This window comes from Neomonachus schauinslandi, chromosome 1 (assembly GCF_002201575.2).
Source record: "Neomonachus schauinslandi chromosome 1, ASM220157v2, whole genome shotgun sequence".
In the NCBI taxonomy this organism is placed as follows: Eukaryota; Metazoa; Chordata; class Mammalia; order Carnivora; family Phocidae; genus Neomonachus; species Neomonachus schauinslandi.
Genome location: NC_058403.1, coordinates 44,921,623 through 44,934,148, shown reverse-complemented (window position 1 = coordinate 44,934,148; position 12,526 = coordinate 44,921,623). Strand labels below are relative to the sequence as shown.

At 39.5% G+C, this 12,526-nt stretch overlaps 1 protein-coding gene across 1 annotated transcript; it reads left to right on the top strand.

Annotated features, from left to right (window-relative positions):
* The first annotated feature begins 1,745 nt into the window (after window positions 1-1,745).
* CLDND1 (claudin domain containing 1) lies at window positions 1,746-9,805 on the top strand. Its single transcript, XM_021687954.1, has 5 exons — window positions 1,746-1,860; window positions 3,247-3,556; window positions 5,646-5,756; window positions 8,068-8,205; window positions 8,361-9,805. The coding sequence occupies exons 2-5, from the start codon at window positions 3,265-3,267 to the stop codon at window positions 8,579-8,581; spliced, it is 762 nt and encodes a 253-aa protein (XP_021543629.1). The 5' UTR covers window positions 1,746-1,860; window positions 3,247-3,264; the 3' UTR covers window positions 8,582-9,805.
* Window positions 9,806-12,526: the final 2,721 nt, after the last annotated feature.

Sequence of the window (12,526 nt, the reverse complement as noted above, 5' to 3'; positions counted from 1 at the left end):
AGAAAACTGAGATTTAAGAAGTTAACTAAGTTGTCTAATGTCACAAAACTAGTCAGTGCATCCCATTATTTAAGCTTGATAAGTCAGTTATTCACCCTGGGCTCCGCTTCCCTGACTATGAATTAAGGTGTTGTCTTCCTCTTCCTCTTTCAGATTTCCCTTTTACCTGGGCTTATTTGCCATGTGATTTCATGACAGAGGTAGTTCTGGAGGTAGGGGATTTCTAAAGAAGGCCAATGGAGGAAGATATTTCCTGGTGCATAAACGAATTTAGGAGTCAAATTGCGCATTAACAATTTGCCTGTGTACTTCCACCACATTCTCTAGTTGGTTCCTGACAAAGTTCTCCTTTGATCAGGTATTCTACATGAAAATCCAGTCATATTTTAATAGTATATTTGACTATTACCTTATTTTATTTATGTACTGGATATGAATATCAGTTTGCCAACTTAGGCAAAAGAAATATAACTACAGAGAAACAGATACCATGCCTTCAATCAGTCAGGGTGGTGGAAATTTAATATCAACTTTGAGCTAAATTCCAAGGTATCTGGGGATGGCATAGAGTTTGAGAGCTTTTCTGGTCCCTGAGTTAGCTGTCTCTGTAGGTATCTGTTAAGAAATCCATCATTTACTGGTCCTAGGTTATGTTCATGAGTCCACACACATTAGTGCAAAGATGTCTCTTCTCTCTGTCAATGAATTTCTGTGCAATATTTCAAGGCTTAGAGTCATTCTGTTACTGCTGTGAACACATGGCCATCTTTGAATTCTGAGGCTGTCCATTACCTTATTTGCTCAAGGCCATATTCCCCCAAATTCAGTGTTTTTCACACTACATAAACAATTTTTTAAATTCACGTTTTTGACCTTTCTTTTTTTTTTAAAGATTTTATTTATTTATTTGAGAGAGAGAGTGAGAGAGAGAAAGAGCACAAGAGGGGGGAGCGGGAGAGGGAGAAGCAGACTCCCTGCTGAGCAGGGAGCCCGATGCAGGACTCGATCCCGGGACTCCAGGATCATGACCCGAGCCGAAGGCAGTCGCTTAACCAACTGAGCCACCCAGGCGCCCCTAAATTCACGTTTTTTGACATATCTGGTATCCTCAGCATTATTATAAATTAGTACTTTAATTAACTGGAATTGATTTTAAAATGAAACTTGACCCAATAAATAGAAAATTAGTATCACTCATAAAGAAAAAATTGCCGTTAACATAAATTATATGAAACCCAAACAATGTCATTACATTCTACATGGATACCGTCAAGTCACATCCTTCTTAGTCTAAAATTAAGCAATAAAACCAGAAAGACTAGCTGCTTCAATGGGAGTGAGGTTGTGAGAGAGGAAATAAATAGGCTAATATTTCAAAAGTATAATCCCATTGCTGTTGACATGTTTAGAGGTAGGGTGTGTGACAGGGAAAGCACAGGACTAGAAAACCTGTTATATAAGTAACAATCAATGACTAGCCGTGACCAGAGACAGGTCATCTTACTTTGCGGACCTGGGCTCCTTCCTTCATAAAATATACGATTCCATCAGCCCAGACCGCCCTTTGGCGCAGCACCTCCTTTCCCCCCAGAGTTGAACTACAACCCCCACAATGCACCGCGCGCGGCGCCAGAAATGCCGTCTGCCACCTCCCGCAGCTTTCCCTCTGTCCCTCCTACAACTCCCACAAGCCCCCTCGGCTCCGGGCCTAGGCCGGGCCTCGGGTGGAGGCGGAGGCGGAGGCGCGGGAGTTATGGAGGGGGCGGGATCTGCAGGGAAGTGCGTCAGAGAAGGCGCGGGGAGAGTAGGGTGCTGTGGTCTGAGCTTGAGGGTGAAGCTGGCGGAGCAGGAGGATGGGCGGTGAGTGAGCGGGGTCGGCGTCGCTGGGCGGGGGTCGCGTAGCCGTTGGACGTTTCCAGCAGTTTGAAGAGGGGCCCCTCCCCGGGAGGGCCTGGGGCCCGGCCGGTTTCGAGCCGCAGTGCTGCGGCGGGGTTTTTGCTTCGGTCGAGTGGTCTGGGGAGGGGCCTGGTCCGGTACCTGGGGCCCCTGGCCTGGGGCGGTGCAGGACTGCCGACCCCGGCCCCAGCTTGCCTCGACCTCCCCTGGCTCGGTAGTGCGCCCTGCGAGGTGACAGCACCAGTTGTCCGGCCTGGCAAACAGCCACTCAGGGTGCCGGGACCTTTTAAGGTCATTTGAGAGCACCAGGTTGAAAGGATTAGAAAAAATAAGAATACAAAACCAACTTCTGGAGTTACTGTTAATCACTGTAATTGCCCTGATCTCTTCTGTGTCACACTTCCTGTCTTCCAAACTCAGCAACCCCAGTTTGCGAGCCTGTTTTCGTGCGCCTTTGTAAGGTGTTTGGTACGGTTACGGTGTATACTTGCAGTATTTGACTCAGCTTGATCCGCCTTGAGTCATTTTACTGCGGCCATTTACTACTGCCGTTGAGCCCTGTCCACGCCTGGGGAGTGTTCATATTTTGCCTAATTCAGTTTTTTTCTGGCTGAGGAAGAATCATTTAGTTTGCAGATGAGAAGATTCAAAAGTGTAAGGAATGGGGAGAGTGGATAGGAGTGGAGAATTTGGCAGCGTAGGGGAGTTTTCCTTAGCTTCAAGAGATTACGAGCAGATTGCTATCTAGCATTATTATGTTACTGTTCTCTTTGCTCTTCTGCGCACCCGAACAACCTTTCTGTCTGGGTTAACAAACATCTCAACTCTGCCTTCCACATTATCTCCTGACACTTAACCTTGTTTTTAGAAGGTTTTCCTCCTCAAAGGAATCTGGGAGGAGCCAATTTTCTCTGCTTGCTTTTCCTATGCCCTTTTCACACTCAAACCCAGAACACTTAATGCTCTGCATCTTCAATAAAAATTCAGTCTGTAATTAAAAATTTCTGTATGGTACACTGCTGACTCTGAGCATGTCTATTGTTTGTATCTGTAATGTGTATGTCCATTTCAGTGTTGTCTGTTTTAGTGTGCAGGTGATAGACTAGAGAACAAGACCTCTGTCTCCGTAGCATCCTGGGTATGTGAGCATTCAATAAGTACTTTCATGATAATGAGTTTTATTTTGAACTTAACATGCTTGCCTTTATTTTTATTCTTTAATGATTATACATTACTTTAAGGGTCAAGGGTGGGGAATAGGATAAAGGGTGATTTTGAGATAATTCCTTTCAAAATAATCTCTGTATGTCCTTGAAGTCTAACTTTATTCTTTCTCCAACTTTTAAACAGAGCAGTCTGAATGCCAGAATGGATAACCGTTTTGCTACAGCGTTTGTAATTGCTTGTGTGCTTAGCCTCATTTCCACCATCTACATGGCAGCCTCAATTGGCACAGACTTCTGGTATGAATATCGAAGTCCAGTTCAAGAAAATTCCAGTGATTTGAACAAAAGCATCTGGACTGACTTTGCTAGTGATGAGGCAGATGAAAAGACTTATAATGATGCACTTTTCCGATTTAATGGCACAATGGGATTGTGGAGACGGTGTATCACTATACCTCAAAACACACACTGGTATAGCCCACCAGAAAGGACAGGTATTTCTCTTATTTTAACTTCTGTCTACTTTACCTCCTCAATAATAAACAAAGTTATGTGATGATGACCCAATTATGTATAAGCAGGTTTGTGGGTTTTTTTCTCTCCAAAGAAATAAATCTATGTGTTTCTTCTCTCTCTTCCACCTTCTCTACCCAATTTCTATGAATTACCATGATACTCATTAATATTGGTTGGATAAGTTACTGTTCTTATCGCGTGAAAGCCATTTTAAATCTTTGTACTTACTCAGTAAAATTCTTTTTATTAATCTCACATATGTCATGAGGAAATAATTGGAAAAGTACATTTGGAAAACTAAATATTTGGTAACTGGTAAAAGAGTTAGTGTCCAAATCAAACCAACAAATATGAATTGATAGTCTTTTTCTGTGTTAGCTGTGTTTTGGTAGTTACTATCATTTGCCCTGTAAATCTTAGAGGATATAATTTGACCAACTCTACATTAAAATCTGTGCATATTTGAGTCTATGATAGAGTTTGTAGGTTAAAAATATGAATTACAGAAATAAAAAAATATAAGAAATTGTCTGATTTATTTTGCAAGCATTCTTAACATTAAAAAATTTTAATTTCCAGTTCTTAAAATGGAAACTTTAGAGCTCTAAGGAGCAACTTTACAATTTGTTTCTATTTATGACTACTTCTGTTGACCACTTAGTGGGAAGCACTGTATTCAGATCACAGCACAACAATTACCATACATCACAAGGACAGTCGTTGTGATTATATAATGGAAAAAAGAAAGGAGGTGGGGGGGGTGAGGCTGAGGAGATTGGTTGAAATTATAAAGTGTTCAGTTCTACTTAGGAGAGCATAGGAACACTTGATGTTTGAATCTTACCAATCATTTATCATTCATTCAACAAATATTTATTACATGACTCCATATTCCATATAGTACATCAGGGAAAAATAGAAATATCTTTAGTCCTGGGGAGCTAACATTCTAATAAGGGGTGTAGGCAGTAAACTGAATAAATGAGTATAATGGTATAAACAATAGTTAATTATATAGTATGTTAAAAGATGACGCATGCTATGAGAAAATACAGCAAAATAAAGGGATTTGGAACATGTAGGGAAGGAGATATCGAGGGGCATAAGTTACGATGTTTAATAGTGTAGGCAGGATAGGCTTCAACAAGAAGATGTCACTTTAGTAAAGACTTGATGTAGGTGAAGGAGTTGACTATATGGAAAACTGCAGAGGGACTCTTTTAAGTTGGAAGGAACAACAACTGCAAAGGCCTCATGGTGGGGGCATGCCTGAAATATTCAAGGACCAGCAAGGAAGCCACTGGGCTGGAATGGAGGGGGAGAGAGGGAGAGTTGAGAATGCTGTCAGAAATTACTCTGGGAGTAGGGCAAACTTTACAGGATTCTGTAGGCATGGTGAGGGCTTCGGGTTTTTACTCTGAATGTGATGGAGCATTGTGGAGCTTTGAGCAGAGGAGAAATGATCTGCTCACCTAGACAGATGTATTGAAAACAGGCTGCAGACAAAGGTGGAAGCCAGGAGGCTGTTGCACTAATTCTTGTGAGAGATGTTTGTGACTTAGATCATGGTGGTAGCACTGAGCAGTGGCTGCGTTCTAGATAGGTTTTGAAGGCAGACTCACTAGGATTTCCTGGTGGGATGCATGTGGGCAACAATGACTAAAGTTTCTGGTCTGAGAAACTAGAAGGATGGAATTGTAATTACCTGAGATGGGAAGATGGCTGGAGGAGTAGGTTTGGCAGAGAAAATCAAAGTTCCTATTTATTTAAGTCTTTGTTTTCTCCTCCTTCCTAGTCTTCTTGCATATCTATTCTCATTCATTTTACTGCTCCTACTTTTTGTTTTTTTTCCCTTCCTTGTGCCCGTGTCTTAAGCCTACTGCTGAGAACCACTGGCATCCACTGGGCATCAGTGAATCCGGTGTGTCACTCAAGGCCAAAGAGGTTGCTCTCCTCTGGGAACATCTTTCAATATCACTTTTTATTTCAGAGAATAATTACTGAAAGGGATTTTTGTTAAATGTTTATAATTAAAACAACAAGCAGTCATTGTTATTCGTGTTCCAGAGTCATTTGATGTGGTCACAAAATGCATGAGTTTCACGCTAAATGAGCAGTTCATGGAGAAATTTGTTGATCCTGGAAACCACAATAGTGGGATTGATCTGCTTCGGACCTGTGAGTACATTGAGCTCAGCAGTACAGTTGGGGGGAAAAAGGAAATAAATTTGCCATTCATTGATCTCTGTTATTGGAACAAGATGAGTCAGTACATTGCATCAACTTGGACTAAGATCTCTAATGGTTTCCCAGTGAACTCTGTTTTGTTGATAATGTATTTTAAAGTTAGATACATACTTACCAAATTACAAATATGAAGTTGAGAGAAGCAGCGAATACATTGGATGACAGAATCTAGACCTCCCCAAAAGATGTTATTAATGGGCCCTTTTAAAGAGTAAATTTAATAAGGATAAATAATACATTCCTATATTTGAGATAAGCATTTCAGTTCAGAAGGCTGTTGCACTAATTCTTGTGAGAGATGTGTGTGACTTAGATCATGGTGGTAGCACTGAGCAGTGGCTGGGTTCTAGATAGGTTTCGAAGGCAGACTCACTAGGATTTCCTGGTAGGATGCATGTGGGCAAACAATGACTAAAGTTTCTGGTCTGAGGAACTAGAAGGATGGAATTGTAGTTGAGATAGGGATATGTGAGAAAAGTTGACTACAAGCTCTATATGAGTCAAGGGTCAGGGCTACCAAAAATGTTAATCCCGTTTTATACAGTATAACAAAAGTATAGATATCAAAAACAAATGAAAGCATTTCTTAGGAGCATTCTATTCGATGGTCAGACTACCTAGGAAATACTGTCTTCATATTTGGACCTGATATTCAGGCCATAGAGACTTACTGGAGCTTGCCCATAAAATGACCATGTCGTGAGAGGAAGCACTGAATACATGGCAAGTAGAGTTGACCCTTGAATAACGTCGGGGTTAGGAGCACTGGCCCTTTCACGCAGTCAAAATCCACGTATAACTTTTGACTCCCCCAAAACATAACTACTAGCAGCCTACAGTTGATCAGAATCCTTACCAATAACATAAAGCAGTCAATTGAGACACTTTTTGTATATGTATTATATGCTGTATTCTTATGTAAAGTAAGAGAAAAGAGAATGTTACTAAGAAAATCATAAGAGAAAATACATTTACAGTACTGTTCTATTAAAAATCTGCATGTATGTCAGCCTGCACAGTTAAACCTGTGTTATTCAAGGTATTTAATTTTGTATTGCATATATTATAAGAAGAAGTTTATTACTAACAGAGTTTGAAGGGAAGTTGGAGAAAAGACTTTCATGTAGTTCCAAAAGGTAAAACTAGCACTAGAGGGTAGAATTTGGTTTAGAGTTGATATTAATACATTACTAATAATTAAAATAATGTAAAAATGGAAGGGGATGCTTTGTAAAGCCATCAGCTTTCTTCCCATGGTGTTGAGGGAATTTATGATAATTACAACTGCCATTTATTGAGTGCAGAGATCCTCCGCTTTGTGCTTTATGTATATTCTCTCAACAGGTCTTTTATAATCAACATTCATTTACTTCTATTCCTGCCTTGAGATCCTATAAGGATGTAGATTCATTTGTATGTGGAGCCAGAAGGTTTTGCTTCAAATGCTGGCTCTACCACATACTGTGTTACCTTGTACAAGTTATTTATACCTCTTGCCTCAGTTCCCTCATTTATAAAATGGAGATAATAATAGTATCTCCTTCATAGGGATTTGGGGAGGATTAATACACAAAGCATGTGTATAACAGTACCTGACACACAGTGAGCCCTCAGTAATTGTTAACTGTTAGTGTCCTTTTACTTTAATCAGGTAGCATCCTTTTGAATAAAGTGCTTTAGAAAAGAAACCCCAATATTAAAGTATTCCTTTCTCACTTTTTTTTTTTTTAAAGATTTTATTTATTTATTTGACAGAGAGAGACATAGTGAGAGCAGGAACGCAAGCGGGGGAGTGGGAGAAGGAGAAGCAGGCTTCCTGCGGAGCAGGGAGACCGATATGGGACTTAATCCCAGGACCCTGGGATCATGACCTGAGCCGAAGGCAGACGCCTAACGACTGAGCCACCCAGGAGCCCCCTTTTCTCACTTTTTTAAAGAAGATTTTAAGGAGAGAGAAAGGGAGAGAAGTATGAGCCGGGGGTGGGGGGCAGAGGGAGAAAGATAATCTTAAGCAGACTCCCTGCTGAGCGTGGAGCCTAGCACGGGGCTCGATCTCAGGACCCTGAGATCACCACCTGCGCAGAAACCAAGAGTGGGATGCTCAACTGACTGCACCATCCAGGGGCCCCTCCTTTCTCACTTTTTGAGAAAAGATCTAATTAGTACATGAATGAAATTACCATTGTGGAAAAACTGTCTGAAATCGTGGTAACATATCTTTTTTTCTCTTTTTCAAAATCAGATCTTTGGCGTTGCCAGTTCCTTTTACCTTTTGTTAGTCTAGGTTTAATGTGCTTTGGGGCTGTGATTGGACTTTGTGCTTGCATTTGCCGGAGTTTGTATCCCACCATTGCCACAGGCATTCTCCATCTCCTTGCAGGTGAGTCTTGTCATTATACTTACCTTTTATCTTCTCCCTGTTTCCATAGAGACAAAGAGTCGTAATTCTTAAACATTCACACATTGTTGCCCTGTCCTCTTGCCTGAAAAGCTCTTACTATGCTCTTATCTAGTTATGTTTTGTTTTCCTCCAAGGTCTATGTACGCTGGGCTCAGTGAGTTGTTATGTTGCTGGAATTGAGCTACTCCACCAGAAGCTAGAGCTGCCTGAGAACGTGTCTGGTGAATTTGGATGGTCCTTCTGCCTGGCTTGTGTCTCAGCTCCCTTACAGTTCATGGCTTCTGCTCTCTTCATCTGGGCTGCTCATACCAACCGGAAAGAGTACACCTTAATGAAGGCATATCGTGTGGCATGAGTAGGAAGCTGCCTGCTTTGCAATTGCCATTTTTATTATTTTTCAATATTAATATTTCCCCTTGTTTTCCTCTCATTTTTTTAATTTAATTTTTTTCTTTGTGGATATACCATTTTATCCTGAAAATCCATTCTATTTATTCACACAGACAGTTGTTTCTTAATACCACTAAAATTTATATGGATTATTCTGAATGATTCCATCTTTTAAACAAACTAATATAGGTTCAGAGTCCAGACAGCAAGAGATGAGTAGACACTTGGCACAAATTTGTGAAAGAAAACTGATAGTGGGAAATTGACCCAAACCCATCTACTGATATCTGTTAGACTTTTCAGTAAATAACTATCTCTGTTGAACTAGAAACTCTTTAGTGTCTCTGAGAAAAACCTCTCATCGTTGTCAGAACTTATGGTCACTTTGGTATTGTAGATAGCCAGTCAGCCAGAGCATTAGTGCTATTTTCAAAGACTTAAGCTGTATAAAATAAAGAGATTATCTAAGATCCTTTTCCCCCAAATATTGGCATATAGTTTTATTCAAGATGAAGTATGGCATCTATTTAACCAAACTGTCTGTCTACAAGAAAGGAAGTAAAAAATACAGTGTTTACTTAAAATTTTAACTTTGTAACTGCAAGAATTCCAATTCAGCCAGACAAGAGGATTAACCTTATTTTACTTTACCTTTTTTTGTATTTTTTTTAGCTCTCCTTAATATGTCAGGAGGATTTTCAGTACAACTAAACCATTTTGGATTTTTGCTCTTTGCCTCTTCACACATCAGGCTTATTAAGAGTGCTTTCTTTCTAACACTACTTTGGGGTCACAGAATAAAACTTTCCAACTGCTATCTATTTAGTCCAGCTCAGTACCATGAGGAAGATTCCACCATAATGACCCTCTGGAGCTAGGAAAACTACCACAAGACCTAAAGCTTTGGCTAGTCATTAACTTCCAACTATGGTCTTTATTTCTTGTGGTGAAATGATGTGCCTTTCCTTGCCTATATCCCTTCCTGGTGTGTATCAACATTATTTAACATCTTGTAATTCAATCATTTTTTATAAATATGTCTATAAACATTGAACTTTAAAAAATCTTATTTATTTATTCCATTACTGTAGCACTTGACAGATTTTAAAAAATGTAACTTAGTAATTTCTTACAATATCCTAGATCTGTCTTTTTTAAAAAATAAAATAAAAAATGAGAAGAAACTCAATTGTGTATAGTGTCTGAGTTGATTTAAATCTCAATATTAGGTTAAAGAAGTACAGGATTCTGAACGAGCATCTCTGTGGTTCTTTGGAAAATGCCTTGTTTCTGGGGTCTCTGTTTTATCTTCCCAAAAATATGGGAACCCCTTGCCCCCATTAGAAAATAAGAGCCTCTTTATCCCTTATGTTTCAGAGTTTTAAAAACGTGTTTTCAAAGTAGTTTTGTGATCTCTATGTGTCATATTTAATGTGGCTAGATTTTTAAAAAGTCGTATAATGGCTGTGGATATGTATGTTCTATAGCACAGAAATAATCAAGTCCGCTTCTGACTTACAACAAAGCCAACACTACTCTGCACCTCATTATTGCCTTTGCAGTTGCTGCTTACTCGCTTTTCCAACTTTCCTCACTCTTGAAGTTTCATTGTCTTGCAGCACCTTCTGTGGAAGGTAGAAAAGCTAAGTAGACATACAAACACTTGGGCATGGGGTTTTAAAATTATTGACCAACATGACATTTTTGTATTGGGAAGATATTTATTTTGGACAACGTCCTTGCCTATTGTCACCCCAAAGTTGTCTGTGACTGTTGGTCCAACAGCAGTCTTTAATATGCGCTGTGGAAACTCAGTCACTACTGGACCTTGTGAGTCCCAGCCTCACTGGTAGCGTCCTGAAGCATGGAAAGCCAGCACCATAAACCCTCGTGTTGCATATGTGTTGGGATTGATAATTCAAGCACATTTCAAAATAGCTGTGGTCATCCTCTCTTGGGAAGACTTTTTTCTTTGAAACATAGGGGGCTGTATTGTTTCCTTTGATGTGAAAATTAGTTTTTCAGCTGTCTCGTTTCTAATCAGGTAGAACCATATGAAATTGCTGATATATTTTTTTTTTAAAGATTTTATTTATTTATGAGAGAGAGCACATGAGAGGGGGGAGGGTCAGAGGGAGAAGCAGACTCCCTGCCGAGCAGGGAGCCCGATGCGGGACTCGATCCAGGGACTCCGGGATCATGACCTGAGCCGAAGGCAGTCGCTTAACCAACTGAGCTACCCAGGCGCCCCTGAAATTGCTGATACTTGACCATTTTTTGTTTAAAACTAATAATCAAAAAATCAGTGGCAAGTAAAGTTTTGTTAATCTCTTTTCACCTAATCTTTGAAAGCAACCCCCAAAGTTAAAACTTAATTTTCAGATTTTTCAGAACATGAGTTTTGTGGCAATTTTAAGAAACATGTTTTAAAATCTTAATTTTATGGTTCCTAATCTCATTAAATGATGTGAATAAATATCTTTTATATCCTTTTCGGCAAAAGATTCATTTCAAAAATTTTTAGAGATAGCCATAAAAACAGTAAAAGTTGACACAATAAAAAGGGCAAAATAATCCTAGAAGAATTTATTTGTTCAGTTAACACTGCACCTACTATGTATGTCATGATACTCAAGGGTCTCAATAACTTAGTAATTAGTAATAGTAACGTGTTAACGTTTGCCTGCTTAAAGTATTTCTGTGTGTGTGTGTGTTGGGGGGGAAGGGAAAGAGTTGGTAAGTCACTTAAAGGTGGACTGATATAGTCACACAAGTGAGAAAAATGAGATGAGCACAGAACAGATCAATTTAGTTTGTTTATCCATTCTAGAGACCACCAAATTGCAGCCTAGCACTATTAAAACTTACAGATCCAGTCATGTTCAACTGACTATAAGAAGATAGTGTGAGGGCATTTTAAAAAATAATCCTCATGTGAACTTTCACCAGAAATGAAAACAACCTATTGAATTAACCTGATTTTGCCTGTTACAACACTTTTTGAGATTTCCTAGCAAATGAATGGGCTCAGCTTTGAAGATGCAAATTATAATTTCACAAGCTTGATGGAACTCTGTGCTGGCCGATATGGGTGGAGTCTTGTCCTCCTTTCAGCCCTCTACTCATAAGGGAATAATGATTCATACTTTGAAAAGAGAGGAATAAAAGAAACACATCTGTGTATAGGAATTCTTTTTCTATTCCTCATCAGGTGTTCCAACATACGATTTTCCCTTGGATCAAATTATGATGCGTGCTGGCACCTTGCGAATTAATTATATGAGACTTTTAAATTACAAAAAGAATAAATTTGAAAGATTATTTGCTCTATGGAAGAAATTGCCATAAGTCCTTTAATTCCTCTTCAGTGCTAAAAATTCTATTAGCAAAGTTAATATGTTATTTGACATATTAACATTTACACACTTTCTACAAACTTACCTAAAGTGCAATCCAATTTATATTACTTTCTACCTTTGCAGCATTTTCAAAATATGAAATGAGAAAAAGATAATTCTTTCTGTTTTGTCTTCACTTTTTAAAATACTCGAGTTGTTGGGTAAGCATCACCTTTCATCTCTGACTCGGTGTCTCAGGGTGTGAACTTGACCTCAGCTCTCCTTCCGCCTTTCCTCCCCTCTCAGTCTTCTGTCTAGACTTCTGTTCTTGTTGCTCTCTCTGCCACTTGTGTTGTCATTGATATGTTCAGGAGCAACTAGGACTCCCAAGTTCCCATAACCTCCCACTGCCCCTTCCTTCACAATCCTTAGGCTTAAGGCTTATCTCCATAGACTGTGCTATCCAGTTTTCTTATTCTCAGTCTCAAGATACCAAGGATGGCTGTTCAAAAATATTAAGCTCATTCTGTTTAAAACGTTACGCTCTTTGACTTTAGCTGCTCGACAATTTA